Source organism: Rhinoderma darwinii, chromosome 5, assembly GCF_050947455.1.
Source record: "Rhinoderma darwinii isolate aRhiDar2 chromosome 5, aRhiDar2.hap1, whole genome shotgun sequence".
NCBI lineage: Eukaryota > Metazoa > Chordata > Amphibia > Anura > Rhinodermatidae > Rhinoderma > Rhinoderma darwinii.
The window spans coordinates 327,218,129-327,237,837 of NC_134691.1; the positions used below are offsets into that span (position 1 = coordinate 327,218,129).

General features: G+C 40.2%; 1 protein-coding gene across 3 annotated transcripts in view; it reads left to right on the plus strand.

The window, feature by feature from the left end:
• The window catches only part of PTTG1IP2 (PTTG1IP family member 2), a 68,220-nt gene that overhangs the window by 33,514 nt on the left and 14,997 nt on the right, over positions 1-19,709 (plus strand). For 2 of the 3 annotated variants that reach the window (XM_075827671.1, XM_075827673.1), the window contains exons 4-6: positions 561-675; positions 8,747-8,815; positions 19,529-19,575. In XM_075827671.1, coding sequence (XP_075683786.1) covers positions 561-675; positions 8,747-8,815; positions 19,529-19,575 — 231 coding nt within the window. The remainder of the gene's footprint in view (positions 1-560; positions 676-8,746; positions 8,816-19,528; positions 19,576-19,709) is intronic. The other variant, XM_075827672.1, reaches the window with a different exon arrangement.

Sequence of the window (19,709 nt, forward strand, 5' to 3'; positions counted from 1 at the left end):
TTGTGCATAACAAATCATAGATGTCTCACGAAGAGAGGACTATCCTTCAACTCCACAACTGCTTTCCCCATCTCCCACTACAAATTCCACTACCGGTGCACTGCATGCTGACCTATGTGTCTCCATGGTAACAGACCACAAACAAACCCTGTGTAGTCAGCCCATGTGACCACAGAATCGATCTGTCTGTCCCCTACTTCTTTCTAACCAACCAAATGCACAGTGTGTTATTAAGAATTAGGGGACAGTTGGAAGGCAATGTGGCCACAGAATCAGACTACAGAGCTTATTTGTAGTCTGTTACCATGGAGACACAAAATGATATGAAAACTTAAATTCAGACTATTTGCAAAGTAACTTCATTTTCCATTTTAGATGCATTGAAGCAATAATAAAAATTATAAATGTGGTCATAGACTTTAACAACTTGGCGGAAAGTATAATATTTTCTGTATACTATATGCTATAATGATTGATTATTGGCGGAGGTCCTATGTAATATTTTGCCCTGTGCACGTGCCAGTGTTTAATCTCCAGGTTTTTTTGTCTTCCTCTCTTAGTAAACTTTGAAGCATTGATCATTTCAATGGCCGTGGTGGCGGGAATCTTAATACTGAGTGTCATCGTTTGTTGCTGTTATTGTTGCTACTGTCGAAAAAGTTCAAGTTCACGGCTGTAAGTATTTTTATTTTTGTATTTTCTGAACATTTATACACACGCATACACGATATATCCATGTTCCTTGAATTTCTGTGTATGTTTTCTGACCGTGGTATACAATGTAAAAAAAAAAAAACCGCATTCGACCCCTTCAGGACTCGGCCAGTTTTGACCTTCAGGACCCAAAGAGTTTTTTTTATTTTTGCCTTCCCACATTCTGATTGTCAGAACTTTTTTCTTTTTTTATCTGCGACTTGGCTGTATGAGGTCTTGTTTTTTGCAGGACAGGTTGTACTTTTTTAGGGTGCCATTTTTGGGTACATACATTTTAGCGTTTAATTTTTATGAATTTACATGATGAGAAAAATGTAAGCAAAAAACGATTTAGTCTTTATTTTCGTTTTTATTACTTTGTTTTATGCTGTTCAATAATGATTTTAAATAGTGTTATAAATTTATTGCACAGGTCGTTACAGTTATGGGGATACCAAATATGTCTGTTAATGAATATTCAATATAATTTATTTATTGTTAAAAAAATAAATAAATTGTGATTTATGAGTGTTTTTTTTCTCTTTTAATTATTTAACTGTTATTTTTCTATTTAGTTATTTTTGCTTAGTTTTTTGTAACTTTTTAATATGCCAGTATATACATATATGCCAGTATATTACCCTGTGTATGTTAAATACAAAGGCAGTTGCTAAGGGCATCAATAAGTATGCCCTAGCAATATGATAGACTCAAAGGCAGCCCTAGGGTCCTATAATAGATCCTAGGCTCTCTGTTAATTCTCTGTGTGGCTAGAGATCACATCACAGGGATTTCCAGGGACGATCTTAAAGGGGCACCCCATCTACCACTTCCACACTATGGTCGACATTGACCATGGCATAGAGGGGGTTATATGTTGGAGATCAGAGGTTTTTCTGATTTCCGCCAGTAGAGCAGGAGTGCAGCTATTATTGGCGGCTCCTGATCACGTGGGAAAAGTTCCTTTCCAACACAATGTCAGCGTCTTCGCGCCGGAATAGTACAGCTTTTTGCCGGAGCAACACGACAACAGGTTAAAGGGGTTGTCTCGTCATTCCCTGTCCATATTCCCTATGAAGGCATATGGATGACATGGAGGGGGTCCTCTTCTCAGGACACAGCCTACTTAAACCAGAATGGAGAGTGGCTTTGCTCCTGTTCTGGTGCAGCCGGTCGGCCATTCACTTGAATGGCAACCATGTAATACTACATTGACCAGAGTGGCCACCGTGTTCCCTCCAGTAAAGTCAGTCGCTTGCTGGGACCCAGACCAGTGGCGATCAGCTGATCACACTGGGTGCTCCAAAAAGTTGCCTTTGATGAGACAACTCCTTTAAATAAGAATCAACATATGGTGCCCCTCTCCCCCTATACACCAGGAAAGGTGGGCCCATTTTTCAGAGGGCCGTCTGATCGGTATAGCCAATATTAGGTCATTAAAATGACCTTCTGACTAAAGGGACACTTTAGTCAGAAGGTCATTTTAATAAAACATAAAGTAAAGCATGAGGAGCTGTTTCTCTCCGCCCTTGATTACCAATAGGGTTTTACCAGTGAAGGGGAGGAGCCTTGTGATACCGCCCATGAGGAATGAGGGTTGTGCCAACCTGAGCTAGGCCCTATAGCAAGTGTAGAGCCTGCATGTCTGGCATGTACGACCTTGGCTACAATTTTAAAGATGTTGAAGTCTTTCAGATAGAAAGTAGCCTGAAATGTATTTCACGGTAACCCCTCATCTTCTGCAGTTGCACAAACTTTGAACTGGTTTTGTTTAGTCTGTAAAAATTATTTACATTTATTATGTCAAGATTACATTAAAGTGACCCTTCAGTGCCCCCCTTTATGGAGGCTAATTTAGTTACTTGTAAAGCAGCAAATTTGAAGAAAAAGTGTTGCCGTGTAAAGAATGGCGAAAGGAGCAGAACAGAAGCCTCTGATGAGATAGGAGGTGGATTTGAGACTACCTGACACCCCTATTTAACAATAAAGCAGAGCAAAAAGTACATAATCGGTAGGACTAGCTGACATCAGATCTTTGTGCTCCAGATAACATGGTCCTGTCACCGCAGTTAATAAAGATCTGGAGGCTTGACAGGCTCGGTTGGGGTTTGTTTTACTGTATTTCAATGTACGGTTATGTGTTATATGTGGTGTGTCATGAGTGAGTGTGTGTGTGTGTGTGTGTGTGTGTGTGTGTGTGTGTGTGTGTGTGAATGTGTATGTATTCTTCTCCTCTCCATTCCCATCATATACTAGCTCTGGGTCTCCTGCTGTTCTCTGCTCTTCAGGCGTACCATGGCTGTAATTAAAGGAACAGTGTCATCACAAATTATTTTTTTATATGTTAAAGATGTTAGTGCTTTATTAAAAACGTTTATATTCATTTGTGTGTTTGTGTTTTACTTTTTCTTATTTTTACACTTTTTCTTCCCTATGGGGGCTGCCATTTTTTGTTCCATTTCTGTCTGTGTCGATTAACGACACATACAGACATGGAATACGGCAGCCACAGTCCCATAGGGACTGCGAACGGCTCCCGTCCCATTGACTTAAGTGTACGGCGTCTGTGTGGGAACTGCGCATGCGCCGCTCCCACACAGTCCAATTCGAAATTGGCGCCGTCCGGCGCCATTTTCCTGTGGACCGGAAGTCGCGGCCGGACAGTAATATTACTACTTCCGGTCGCGGCTTCCGGATTTGTGCACTTGGACCAGCGGCAGCAAACGGAGCGGACGGGCCGGAGGGAGCCGCGGCGGCAGGAGCAGGTAAGAGATTTCAATGTATGTTCGTGTTTGTGTGTGTTTACTACTGTATGTAAACCTACTACACTGTGTGTTAGCTCAAAAAATGGCGACACACAGTGTAGGAGGTTACACCGTTCAAACCCCTCGTTTATCCCGGCACTAGCCAGGATAAAGGAGGGGGGGATGATGAGAGCTCACTAGAGCGAGGGCTTTTAACCCAATGTTGCAATGCTGCAATTTTGGGAATAGCTCCATCTAGTGACCAAAAATGGGTAGTATTATAAATTAGAATTAATTTATAATATTTCCTGACTCGTGAAAAAAATAAAAAAAATTTGAACAATGTTTAATCACCCACACACTAAATGTTTAATTTTTTTAAAAAAAACATGTTTTTCTGGCAACACATTCCCTTTAAGGTCTTGAGCTGGAATGTCCGTGGGCTTAACTCAAAATTTAAACGGTCTCTTGTGTTTAACTTCCTGAAGAAACACTCGCCTCATGTTATTTGCTTACAAGAGACGCTTTTAACTGGACAAAAAATTCTGGCCCTTAAACGGGCCTGGATAGCTAGAGGGTATCATTCCTCATATTCCTCATATTCTAGGGGGGTGTCTGTTCTGATAGCCAAGAGTGTGCGCCTGGAGGTGTTGAAGGTAGCATGTGACCATTTTGGGCGCTATGTCATTATACACTGTTCATCACCCGGGTCCTGTTTTACCTTCGTAAATGTGTATGTTCCCCCGCCCCTTGATCCCACACTATTGGACTTGATAGCCCAGAAACTCTCAGAGTTCCCTGCTGGCCCAGTGTTGTGTATGGGTGACTTCAATGCAGTCCCTGACATATCTATGGATTGTACTGGGGATCCGGATCAGTCCTCTGTTCACCTCAACTCCTTGTCCTCAATGCTTCATCTGACAGATGTGTGGCGCTGGAAATACCCGCTAGAAAAAAAATACTCCTATTACTCCTCTGCCCATAAAACCTTTTCTAGAATTGACCTCGCTCTGGTGTCACAGGACCTTTTGCCCGCAGTAGCGGCTATAGATATCACTCCGCGAGGCATTTCAGATCACTCAGCTCTCATTTTGTCGTTTACGGTCGGTCCCGCAGCTGACTCCAAAATACGGAGACTACATCCGGCCTGGCTGTCCTCTCCTGAGGTTCGATCAGAGGTGGCGGCCTCTCATGACTCAGATTGGGATCATAATTCCTCATTTCCAGACCCTTTGGTAGTGTTGGATGCATATAAAGCCACTCTTAGGGGTGCGTTTATGGCAGGGGTTGCAAGGTGTAGAGCAGTGTCCAGAGAGAAGGAGAGGTCGCTGATAGAAGAGAGTCAGAGAGCTGAGAGAGACTATATTGCAAATCCTTGTCCAGGTACGAAGAGTCGGTGGGCTGGGGTTCAGAGGGAACTAAACCATATACAGGTCGAACAAACTAAAAAGCAGGTGCTGCATACGGAGGCAAGGGTGTTTGAGTTTGGTGACAAAAATGGCAAGCTTCTTGCGTACTTGGCTAGGTCGGAACGCCCGTGTGCCTCTGTTCCATCTATTCTTTCTTCTGAGGGTACTCTCTGTACTGCCCCTAAAGATTTGAATAAAGTGTTTGGTGATTTTTATGCTGAGTTATATAGTTCCAGATGTAGTGGGCCTCCGGAGGATATAGAACGCTTTTTAGATGACCTTCCCCTATGGCGCTTGACTGATGCACAGGCAAAGGAACTAGACAGCCCGCTTACAGAGGACAATATCACTGATGCGATTCAGTTGTTGCCATCTGGTAAGACCCCCGGACTTGATGGCCTGGGGGCTGATTGGTATAAGGATAGCTGTGAGGTTGTGGTGCCAAGGCTTAAGGAAGTCTATTCTGCTGCTCTGGAGATGGGGGTTCTGCCGGCATCTATGAGAGAGGCCCTAATTGTCGTGCTGTTGAAGCCTTGGAAGGATCCGACTCTTCCAGATTCCTATCGGCCCATATCGCTGATTAACTCGGATGCAAAGATACTTGCCAAGATATTAGCTACCAGATTAAATAAAGTTATATTATCCCTCATTCATCCTGACCAAACAGGCTTTATGCCTGGGAAGGGTACGGATATTAACGTACACAGGTTGTTTCTTAATATTGATGCGGCACAATACGATACATCCCCTGGGTTTGTTCTATCTCTAGATACATATAAAGCCTTTGATTCGGTTGAATGGAGGTATCTCTGGATACTGCTTTCCCGTCTAAATTTTGGTCCCAGATTTCTTGCTCTGGTCCGTCTGTTATATGAGCAGCCTGTTGCTAGGGTGAGAACAAATCTGGATGTCTCTAAGCCCTTCTCTCTAGGTCGAGGTACGCGCCAGGGTTGTCCACTCTCCCCTTTGTTGTTCGCTCTTGCGATTGAGCCTCTGGGGCTGGCAGTTATGCGTTCCTCTTCCATTATTGGTATCCCTCGAGGTTCACTAGTTGAGAAAATATCCCTGTATGCAGATGATACTTTGGTGTATCTGGCGGATGATGGTCCTTCGTTGTCTTCACTCTTGCAGCTGATTGACACTTTTGGGGCGTTCTCGGGGTTATCGGTTAATTGGTCTAAGTCGGTTATGTTTCCTCTATGTGCAGAGTATCGCTCCCGGCAGGGGCTCCCTGTCCCGTTGCAGGTCGTGTCTCAATTTACGTATCTTGGGGTGCGGATCTCCCTTAATTTGTTACGCTTTCGTGAACTTAATCTTTGTCCCTTAGTGGCCTCTACTGAAAAGCAGCTAAACTCTTGGAGGAACCTCCCCCTCTCATTATATGGTAGGATAAACCTTTTTAAAATGATATATCTGCCTAAATTTCTTTACCTCCTACATATTTGTCCGGTTATTTTGCCCAAACAATTTTTTTGACACTTGGATGGGATTCTACGTTGGTTTTACTGGCAAGGCGGCACACCCCGGTTTAGTCTCAGCCTTCTGCAGGCCCCAAGGAGTGTGGGGGGGATGGCGGCGCCCAACCTTTACTTATATTATTTGGCTTTGCAGCTGGTACTGGCTCACTGGTGGATTGACATCGACTTAAGTAATGCGGCTACGGCGCTGGCTGGAGCACTCATGACTTCCTATGAGAGTCTTACCGTTAAAAACTATTGCGAATGCCTGGAAGAAGGCACAACTCTTACTAAAAGATACTACGGATTCTTCTGTTTCCCCTAGGACTCCGTTATGGAACAATCCATGGCTGCCTCACCTGGTGTCCCTTCCGGGAGCGATGATGTGGGCTGTGGTGGGGGTTCGATTTTTAGGCCAAATATACTCTGTGGACAGTGGGTTTGTCTCCTTTTCTGAAATAGAGGAGAGGTTTGGGGTCTCGAGGAAGGTTTTTTTATCATTCTCTCCAGTTGAGACATGCCTGCTCGGCTCAGTTTGGATCTATCACGCCAGCTTTGGGGTTTTCCGAATTGGAGGACCTGCTCGGCACCCCAGACCTTCCTAAGACCCTTACTCAGACGTATGCCCTGTTGTTGTCCTCTGTAAAACGCCCCTTTGATAGGGCGTACCTGGGGTGGAAGAGAGATATCCCTGATCTGTCGGAGGAGGAGTGGAGGGAGGTGGAGCTTTCCTTTTTTGATTCCGTAGTTAGTGCTCGAGACTTTTTAATACAATCGCGGTTTCTACACAGAATTTACTATACTCCGGTTAGACTTCAGAGAATTGGGGCCTCTGGGTCGGACAGCTGTTTTAGGTGTCAGTCGGATGTTGGCACGTACCTCCACTGTGTCTGGTCCTGCCCTAGGATTTCACTATTCTGGTCAAGGATTGTAGAGTTTCTGCATGACAACTTTGAGTTTCCCCGTGTTCTCTCCCCTCAGGTGTGCCTTTTGGGCATTATGAATGAGTTAGTACAAGACTATTATGACAAAATCTTTTTCCGATTTGTTTTGTTCTGTGCGCGGAAGGTTATAATTATGGAATGGAAGGCCACGGTGTGTCCTAGTATAGAACATTGGTTGCAATTGATAAATAAGTATATACCATTATATCAGAAGTTATACATCAGCAGAGGGTGTCCTGACAAATTCGGGAAGATATGGGCCAGATGGATGGAGATTTCGGACACTGCTGTCTGATAGACCGGTGTGAGTGACGTGTGACTGGTTGTCTGTTTTGTATGTCTTGGCAATAATGACGGTCAAATGTAGATCCTGCTTTCTTCGCAATACACTTATATGCACCTGTGATCCGTTAAGTTTTCATGCTGGCTTTTGCATTGTAACTGTATTTTTATCTATGATGATTATTATTGCCAACTAGTGTGGTTAGTCAGTATGCTATGTATGTTTTTGCGCGCAATCGTTGCGCTTCTGTACATTTGTATTTTGAGAAAAAATAATAAAGAAAACCTTTAAAAAAAATAAAATAAAGATCTGGAGATAATATCGATGCCGTTATTGCGTTTTTTATCAGCCAAGGCAGATCATTTGTGAATACTGTGAAATCAATACCATTATGTTTAATAGAACCTATATAATATGGTTGAACATTTAATTATAGTTTATCTGATCTGTCAGTCTTGTGTTTTTTTGCTTATTGCTAGAAAACTATAATTTGCAGATAAAATGGGGGAATTAGGAATATTCGGGCCTGTTCACATCTGCGTTGGAGGCTCCTTTAGGGGCCTCCATCACAGATCTGGCTGAAAATACCAGAAACAATAGCACAGCATGTATTATTTTTGGTAATACCACGGAAACCCGCCAGAACTTATTAAAACCAATAGGTCCCGTCAGGCGCTGATCGTGTCTGTCGTACAACGGAACCGGCACTTCAGGTATTTTTGTTCTTCTCCTCCTCTGACCGAGCAGAACAACGAAAACACCAACGCAAGTGTGAACCTGTAATCCTGAACTATCAGACGTTACATATAGATCGACAAACACATACTGCATACACTTACCGGCGGCAGGAGGCGGGTTGCCGTAAGGGGAATCCTACCTTAATCTATTTCATTGGGACTCAGGGAGGGGGGGTGTTCTAGGCCCAAAATAGAGAATGAGGAGTATTAGGTCTATAATGTTTTAAACCTCCGAATCACTGACAACCTGCAGCTAAGCTGTTAGGGATATGTCTGGCAGTAATGTGCAGTGGTTGCCAGCCTTTGCAGCTCTGGATGTGACTGGAGTATAAGATTTGTTCTATAGGACCAGAGCGGTTACAAGGTTTTGTCAGTCTTGCAGTAGTCTATTAAACAGATGCCTGTAAATTTTGCTAAAGGGGAAATAGAAATTGCTCATACAGCGACCGTAAAGTTTTATTTTGTGTTTTCTCTTCTAGAAGACTGGAAGCAGAAGAAGAAAATCTCATCCGAGAACGTGAGAAGAGGAAACAGGAGTCCCTCCAGAGGTACAGGGTTTACTGTCATTTCAAGCCGCTGTGACTGCATTATTACGAGATCGGATTAAAAATATTGGTTAACCTCTTCAACTGTGGTCTCACCTAAAGCAAAGTTCACGCATTTTGCGTTGTGTTTCTTTTTTCCCGCTGCGTTTCTTTCAGGTGTCCAGATGGTAAACAAATGTCAATGAGATTTGCAAGAAAAAATAAAATCTCATTCACATTTTCTGCATTTAGCATAACTTGTAGAAAATGCATTTCTTACTAAAATCGTACATATTTTCTATATAACGAATATACTGCCCCCTATGTACAAGAATATAACTACTATAATACTGCCCCCTATGTACAAGAATATAACTACTATAATACTGCCCCCTATGTACAAGAATATAACTACTATAATACTGCCCCTATATACAAGAATATAACTACTATAATACTGCCCCCTATATACAAGAATATAACTACTATAATACTGCCCCCCTATATACAAGAATATAACTACTATAATACTGCCCCTATATACAAGAATATAACTACTATAATACTGCCCCCCTATATACAAGAATATAACTACTATAATACTGCCCCCCTATATACAAGAATATAACTACTATAATACTGCCCCTATATACAAGAATATAACTACTATAATACTGCCCCCTATATACAAGAATATAACTACTATAATACTGCCCCCCTATATACAAGAATATAACTACTATAATACTGCCCCCTATATACAAGAATATAACTACTATAATACTGCCCCCCTATATACAAGAATATAACTACTATAATACTGCCTCCTATATACAGGAATATAACTACTATAATACTGCCCCCCTATATACAAGAATATAACTACTATAATACTGCCCCCTATGTACAAGAATATAACTAATATAATACTGCCCCCTATATACAAGAATATAACTACTATAATACTGCTCCTATATACAAGAGTATAACTACTATAATACTGCCCCTATATACAAGAATATAACTACTATAATACTGCCCCCTATGTACAAGAATATAACTAATATAATACTGCCCCCTATATACAAGAGTATAACTACTATAATACTGCCCCTATGTACAAGAATATAACTACTATAATACTGCCCCCTATATACAAGAGTATAACTACTATAATACTGCCCCTATGTATAAGAATATAACTACTATAATACTGCCCCTATATACAAGAGTATAACTACTATAATACTGCTCCTATGTACAAGAATATAACTACTATAATACTGCCCCCTATGTACAAGAATATAACGACTATAATACTGCCCCCTATGTACAAGAATATAACTACTATAATACTGCCTCCTATGTACAAGAATATAACTACTATAATACTGCCTCCTATGTACAAGAATATAACTACTATAATACTGCCCCCTATATACAAGAATATAACTACTATAATACTGCCTCCTATGTACAAGAATATAACTACTATAATACTGCCCCTATGTACAAGAATATAACTACTATAATACTGCCTCCTATATACAAGAATATAACTACTATAATACTGCCTCCTATATACAAGAATATAACTACTATAATACTGCCCCCTATGTACAAGAATATAACTACTATAATACTGCCCCCTATGTACAAGAATATAACTAATATAATACTGCCCCCTATATACAAGAATATAACTACTATAATACTGCTCCTATATACAAGAGTATAACTACTATAATACTGCCCCTATGTACAAGAATATACCTACTATAATACTGCCCCTATATACAAGAATATAACTACTATAATACTGCTCCTATATACAAGAGTATAACTACTATAATACTGCCCCTATGTACAAGAATATAACTACTATAATACTGCCCCTATATACAAGAGTATAACTACTATAATACTGCCCCTATGTATAAGAATATAACTACTATAATACTGCCCCTATATACAAGAGTATAACTACTATAATACTGCCTCCTATATACAAGAATATAACTACTATAATACTGCCTCCTATGTATAAGAATATAACTACTATAATACTGCCCCCTATGTACAAGAATATAACTACTATAAAACTGCCTCCTATGTATAAGTATATAACTACTATAATACTGCCCCTATATACAAGATTATAACTACTATAATACTGCCCCCTACGTACAAGAATATAACTACAATAATACTGCCCCTATATACAAGAATATAACTACTATAATACTGCCCCCTATATACAAGAAAATAACTACTATAATTCTGCCTCCTATATACAAGAATATAACTACTATAATACTGCCTCCTTAGTACAAGAATATAACTACTATAATACTGCCCCCTATATACAAGAATATAACTACTATAAAACTGCCTCCTATGTATAAGAATATAACTACTATAATACTGCCTCCTATGTACAAGAATATAACTACTATAATACTGCCCCCTATGTACAAGAATATAACTACTATAATACTGCCCCCTATATACAAGAATATAACTACTATAATACTGCCCCCTATATACTTGAATATAACTACTATAATACTGCCTCCTATATACAAGAATATAACTACTATAATACTGCCCCCTATATACAAGAATATAACTACTATAATACTGCCCCTATATTAAAGGATATAACTACTATAATACTGCCTCCTATGTATAAGAATATAACTACTATAAAACTGCCTGCTATGTATAAGAATATAACTACTATAATACTGCCCCTATATACAAGATTATAACTACTATAATACTGCCCCCTACGTACAAGAATATAACTACTATATTACTGCCACCTATATACAAGAATATAACTACTATAATAATGCCCCCTACGTACAAGAATATAACTACTATAATACTGCTCCTATGTACAAGAATATAACTACTATAATAATGCTCCTATATACAAGAATATAACTACTATAATACTGCCCCCTATATACAAGAATATAACTACTATAATACTCCCCCCTATATACAAGAATATAACTACTATAATACTGCCCCTATATACAAGAATGTAACTACTATAATACTGCTCCTATGTACAAGAATATAACTACTATAACACTGCCCCCTATATACATGAATATAACTACTATAATACTGCTCCCTATATACAAGAATAGAATTACTATAATACTGCCCCCTATATACAAGAATATAACTACTATAATACTGCTCCCTATATACAAGAATATAACTACTATAATACTGCACCCTATATACAAGAATATAACTACCATAATACTGCCCCCTATGTACAAGAATATAACTACTATATTACTGCCTCCTATATACAAGAATATAACTACTATAATACTGCTCCTATATACAAGAATATAACTACTATAATACTGCTCCTATGTACAAAAATGCCCCGTGTAATAGGTTGGATAGGGGTAACTGGCGGATATTTTGACCAAGTTAGCAGTTATTTACAGAAGAAAAGAGATTAAATATAATTGCCATGCCACCTGTGCCATCTGGTTGCCATGTTGTGCCCATTACTAGATGGAGAGCATTTCATAAGAGTATAAAATAAGCGTTGACTACGTATCCCTCGCCCTATCTCCTGTCACCCTGTACACAGACACTTAGAGGAACAGATGGCTGCTGCCGTGTTGTGCTCTCTCGCTCTTGGTACTCTGTTTATTCACAGCTCAAGTGTTTATAGAAGGAAACCTTTTTAAGCCTAATGGACTAATGTTGCAGAGTGGATTCATACTTCCCCCGCCATCGATCAGACGTGCGTAGGGCCCGACCAAGTGTCCAGATAATGCGCTAAATGCGATGAGCAGACAGAGCAAAATGATCAATTAGAAGCAATTTGGACACCGTGTTTTGTTTCCCAAATGTTCTTTCAAATTGAGTCATCTACACAATTTTCGGTGTGGCGGGGAGACCCTTTAAATTGTACTGAATTGGAGCGCAGATCTAAGTAGCGCTTAGCAACTAATTTAGGCTTTTGCTGTATAATATAGTTAGCTGTTTCTATTAAAAGATAGCGTAGAGAGTATTAAAGGGGATTTCCAGACCTATAGAAATTTTTTACAAACCGTTGAAAACAGTATAAAATAACAAAAGGAGTAAAATTTACCAATCTCCTGCCGCTCCTGTGCCGACCTTTCCCTGGTTCCCCCTTTCAGTTTTTGTTTACACTGCTCCAGTAATGTCGTGAAGTCATTGGGGTCGTAGTAACAATCGCTCGTCCCCATACATAACCAATCATTGTGAAAGGACCAAACGATCGCCGATCAATGAGCTGTCTCGATGATCGGCACTCTTTTTCATGGCCCAATTGACTGGTGTAAAAGGACCCTTCGCTAGGAGATCATACGGTGTATGTACCTTTCCAGTGGGGTACCTCCCGGTACTCCGGTTTCCTCCCACACTCAAAATTGCGAGGAAATTTCGATTGTGAGTCCTACTGGGCTATAGTGAGTGTTGATAACTTCTGTGCAGCGCTATGGAATAAGTTGGCGCTACATAAACAACAGAAATAATAATAACACTAGTATCTGTCCTTTTTATTTATTACGAAATCAAAGAGAACCGTTCCGATAATCCCCTAGTCGTGCACGATGGCCTGTTCCGTAGCCTTGCGCAGTTCTGCATATATATATATATATCAAAAATTCATTAAAAAGACTTTGTCAGGGGAACGTTATGGATCTGCATCAGACATAATACGTTCTGAAAATACACAGCCGCAGTTCACTAATTCATTAAATCTGCCTTGTTCTCCGCTCCTCTTATTTACTACCAAAATCACAGATTGTGCTCGGCAGAAATGGCGGTGAAAAATGTCCGAGCGTCTAAAAGTGACAGTATTATAAATTCCGACCTGAGTTATGAAGGGACCTGAGGAACGGCTGATTCTTTAATGGTCGTGTTCTTTTTTTGCTTACAAATTCATTAATATTTCATAAAACACCTAAGAGGCAGAGCGGTTATATAGTAGATGATGACATAATTGGGTAAAGGGTCTATGAATCAAAGATATGATGGTCGCAAAGTAGTAATATCTATTTTCTTCTATTGCTTTAAGGGTAGATGTTAAAGGGGTGGCACAGGAAAACAAAAATTGGGGCTTTCTTCCAGAAACAGCGCCACACCTGTGCATGGGTTGTGTCTGGTATTGCAGCAATACCACATACAACCTGTGAACAGGTGTGGTGCTGTTTTTAGAAGGAAGCGGCCATGTTTTTCTAATTTTGGACAACTACCATTACCTCTTCCCTCTGCAGCCAATTTTTGTTTTTCATTTTCTCCTCACCGTTTTAGAAAAAAAATAACTTTTACATTTTTCCATCGACATAGGTATATGAGAGCTTGTTTTTTTGCGGGATGAGTTGTAGTTTTTCATGGTACCATATAATGTACCGGGAAACTGCAAAAAAAAAATTTGGGGGTGAAATGGGCAAAAAACTGCTATTCCGCAATTGTTTTTTGGGTTTCGTTTTCATGACGTTCATCGTGCGGTCAAGATGACATGTTAATTTAATTTTATGTGTTGATACAATTGATATCAAATTTATTTAGTTTTTTTTTTATGTTTTACTACTTTTACAAACAAAAAACATTTGTTAAAAAAAAATTGTGCTGTTGCCACATTCTTTTTATTTTTTCATCAATTGAGCGGTATGAGGGCTTATTTTTGGCGGGGCGAGCTGTAGTTTTTAATGCTATAATTTTACAGTACATGCAACTCTTTGATCCCTTTTTATTTCATTTTTTTTTGGGGAGCTAAGGTTACCAAAAAACTTCAATTCTGGTGTGTTTTTTTAAATATATATATATATTTTTTTTACACCGTTCACTGTGCGAGTTATATAACATATTGTAATATTTTGTACTTTTACGGATGCGCTGATACCAGTTATGTTAACTTCTAACCGTTCTTTAGGGAAAAAATGGGGAAAGGTTTTTTTTTTTAGCTTTTAATGTTTGGGCTTAATTAGGAGCACAGAGATGGCAAACCTGGTGGCCTTAAAGAGACTCTGTCACTAGTTTAGTAATGCCAATCTCCTCGCTAATCTAATAGGCACCGTCACACTGATAATTCTAGTGAAAATTGTGGGCGCCACCACCAGCGATTCTCCTGGGGTGGAGCCTCCTCACAACCTCTGACGCTGTCCTATCAGCATGAAGCTGCTTCACACAGTGTGAGAGACTGAGGCAGCAGGGGAGGGGGATCACTTCAAATAGCCATATCTCCGGCTGTGGACCACCTAGAACAGCAGTTCTGGTGGCATATGAAAGAGGAGATTTGAATCTTTCATATGACACCAGGATCACAGTCTATGACACCAGGATCACAGGTTCTAGCTGCGAAACAACTGGAGATATCACCAGTTGAAAACACAGTCGGGAATGGAAGCTGTATACTATATGATCACTGTGTTGCTGGGCAGGGAAGGGGGAGAAGCTGTATGCTGATTGGACAGCATCATACAGAAAACATTACACCGCCCAAAGTGAAAAGAAAGCGTAACCTCCCATTTGGCAAGTCTAGACAAATTAGCATATTTAGAAAAATGCTCATAACACTGCAGGGCATTAATAAAGTATTGACAGATCCTCTTTAATTAGACTCCTAGGCTGCCAAGACAACCATCGGCACCCCACAATCTCGTCCTGGTCAGGCCGACGGGCTTCCCCCCTCTTTCTAACCGCTTATATGCCGCGGTTGCTATTGACCGCGGCATCTAAGGGGAGAAACGTGCGAAATCAAGGCTATCTTTGATTCCGCCCATTGCAGTAAGGTGTCGGCTGTAACATAAGGCCGATACGCGCTCCCTATGGAACGGGCTCATCCCTGAGCCCGTTCCAAACAACCCCTTAACCTGTCGCATACAATCACGTGATAATGCGTTAAGTGGTTAAAGGGAATGTATAACCTATATTTTTTTTCCTAATTAAAATCAGATGTGTGTATGGCCCCATAGAAATGAATGGGTCACTGTGCTATTCGTTAAAAAAACGGATAGCACACTGAAGAAAATAACTGATGTGTGCATGAGCCCTAAGGGTAGGCTATCAATGTAAAATCCTGGTAACTCCCTGTAACCTGTTATTTTGGTATTTTCTTCCTGGAGGTTCTCTACCCTTACAAATGAGTTTTTTTTTTATACTTTTATCTGATTATCCAGATTATTTTATAATACGGCACCTATCGGGGCCCATTGACACCCGATTAAAGGATTACTTATCTGGCTGTCTATCTGGATATTGATTTTTCTAATCTACGTACTTTATCCATCAACGTGTACAGTAGAACTCTGGCATTAAAGGGGTTATGTGGGGACCAAAAATTAGATTTTTTTATAGCGCTGCCGGAGGTTTATTCGCACAGCCTTCTTTGATGACGAAACAACTCTTTGTCATGTGACCGACCCCACTTTACTCTATGTACTAGCAGTAGCAGTAGTACAGAGATTACATAGAGTACAGCGGTGACGGTAAAATGACAAAGAGTCGTATCGTCCTAGAAGAAGGCTGTGCAAGTAGACTTCCGGTCCCCGGGCACCGCTATAAAAATCTCAGAATCAGCGCGATGGGGAAGTGGAATATGTATTAGTGAGTGTATCACATACTGCAGGGTGTACACTGCTAATCATTTTTGGTCCCAACTTAACCCCTTTAAAAGACTATCTGGCGGGTCATCGGATATTCGGCATTACCGGACTGTCATAGAAAAGTGTGTGAAATTTACTTTGGTCCAGATATCGTAAAAAAGTATATAATATTTTTTATATATATATATATCATTGCACATCTCAATATGACTGTCAGTTCTTATAATTACATATGCAAAACAGTAGAGTTAATAATTCACACCATCATTTTCCAAACACGTTAATGACACGATCCGTTACACGTCATGTGAAGTAGTCGCAATAATGAGGTCTACGATTACCTTCCCCTATTGTAATATTCACATTATACATCCCCTTTAAATTGCTCCGGCACACAAATGAATGAATCCTATCAGACTACTTGCAAATTAATAGGATGAACAGAGAATTACTTGACTTGCAGGATGTGCCGGCCTCATAAAACCGCCACTTTCACCGCCGATAGACACGAAATTGCATTTTGGTTGAAATAACCTGTTTGTCACTTAATGATTTGCTGGCCCTTTGTTCAGCTGAGTCTCCGATCAAGAGGGCAGCATTTCATAGATGGAATTTTACTCGGGGAATATATTGCTGTTCTTGGTTACTTGACCATGAACGTTCAAGGAAATAAAACTTTTATTCCTTCAGGCTCTTTAGCTGCAAATTTTTACTTTTAGAAAGTCACCGCTATCATCCGTCCCATCTCGTGAAATCCGCTCGTCGCTGTGTTTGAATGTAAATTTAAAGGGATGTTACACTTTTAGCAAATGTATTCATTGAAGAATGAGAAGTTATGCAATTTTCTAATATATTTTCTGTATTAATGCCTTATGGCTTGCAAGATCTCTGCTTGCTGTCATTTAATAGGAATCTTCATTGTTTACTTCCAGTGGATAGAAATCTGTCTTGGTCATGTGATGGATACACAGGTGCACAGCTTATCAGAGAGGTGTCTTGTAATGAGCCATCACGTGATCAGGACAGATTATAACCAACTGGAAGGAGACCATGAAGGTTACTATGAATGACTGACGTTTCCACGACTGATTGTACTGGGTCAGACCATGTAGGGACACACCCCATTGACAATGGAAAAGGTAACACCCAGATCTTAATTTATGTATACATTTTCAGGAGGAACAACAGAGGAACAGCATAATGTAAAGTTCTAAGAAAAGAGGCCCCTAAAACAAACATTTTCAGACAGCTGAAGGAGGGTCCTCCTTTTTTTTTTTTTCCGACTAGGTTGTATTCGACGCTAGGCTCCTTGTTTTGAAAGGGCCAGGTGAGATTTATACCACCCCCCTAATCATCTAACACAACCTGCGGAACTTGCAACTTTCATGCAATCCAAAAAGCATAACCCCCCCCCCCCCCCATGGCATTCCCAGTTACCCCCTTCACCTTTGACTCTGTTGTGGATTCTGATTTACAACCAGTGGTCCTTCTCTAGCCTTATATTTAAATACACTGTTAGTTTATACTCATCTGGGGTCTTCCACTATCCCCCCGTTAGATCTCCCCTCAATAATTCTCTTACTTCTTGAACTTTACTTGCCAGCTGCGTTTAGAAGTACAGTTGGGGTCACATAGATATATCTCCCGTTGACCACAGAGGGAACATATGCCTTCTTTGTAAAAATATTTGCCAAAAACGTTTTACTCTTCTTTTTCCAGAGCCTTACATTTCCATCGGTTAGTCAGACTCTTATTTGTTAGATTTCCATTGGTCGGATTTCCATTGGTTTAAACCAAATTGGTTTAACATCATGAGCTCAATAATAAATAGTTCTGGCCATATACATGAGATAGCTGGCGGCTGAACCCCATATCGGGTTTTATCATTGGGAACAAAGGATCGGGCATGTTGAAATCCAACATGCCCGATCCCTCTTTCCATGAGTGGACAGTCAGGAGATAACCATACACACATGATCGTTAGCCGATCCCACCAAAATTGTCAGGTTTGGCAACTTTTATCCTCCATGTATGGCCAGCCTTACACCTAGACATTGCTGTGCCTGGCCGTCTCTCTGCTGTGCGCCTGATCTTTCTTACTCTCCGCCGCTCTCCCTTCTACTGTGTGAATTTCAGTCTCTTTCACCTTCACATTCTCACCTCGTCTATCTTTTGATTTTAATTGGGGTGATGGAGTTCGTGAAGGTGCTGGAGCGGTATTAAGTGCTGTGCGGGTATTAAGGTATAAGTGTTGCAGGTTATACATTGCAGCCATTGATCTACATTCTTTCATCTTACCACCAAAGTGGGGTTTCCCAAAGGACCCTACACCTGGAATAAACACAGACTGTAGGCTTTGATGCTTATACTGTAGACCAGGCTGTTTTTGACATGGAAAATTTCCAATAATCCCTCTAACGGGCAAGAGATTCATACATTTGTAGTTCTTTTCACAGCTAGAGTTAGATTATAGTTAAAAATATATATTATTATGATCGCGCACTTGTTATAAGTTTAAATCAACCATATAAAGACTACATCTATCTGTATTTTACCCATTCATCTGTTACCCTCTGGAGGACCAGGCATATCTGTTTATTACATGAACAGCCCATTGATTTAGATTAGGACTGTGTAATGCCTAATTTCTCCTGTGGTGGCGCTGCAGAGGAATTGAATACTTACTGCCAGGTTCCTCCACAGATTACGGATTGCTGGGGGTTCCAGCAGCGTGTCACCCTGTGATCAGCTTATCTTCGGGGAACCTTTCTAACAAAAAGGGAATTCCCGGGAGATGAGCAATGTCCGATGTATCTAACTTATTCCAGCGCCCTAATGAGGCGTGACTCAAATGGAAAAGTCAGGTAATGGAATAGCTACGGTCACCTATATTTTTGTACTCCTTCAGCAGCTATTTTTGAGACCTAAGACTTCACAAACTCCAAAAGGGTTAATTACAAAAAAATTCTTTGCATATAATTAACCCTTCAGTGGAAGAAGACCCGGCAAAGGACAGAAATTTGCCTATTCCTATAAACCACCTGTATATTTGAGCAGGATCCCATTCTGCATGAATTTACAAATTGAGTTTTCTCTAATTTTTGTGTTTTCATTATTTTTACAGAAAGAACGAAAGGACCATAAAACATAATGAGATTCGGAAGAAATACGGTATGTTTATTCTCCGCTTTAATTGGAGGTTTTTCATTTTTTTTCAAGCAATTTGCGACATTTAAGGGTGAGATATAAAATGAAGTGATTCATAGAACGTATTATTATTCACTGAGTGGTAGATAAATATGTGT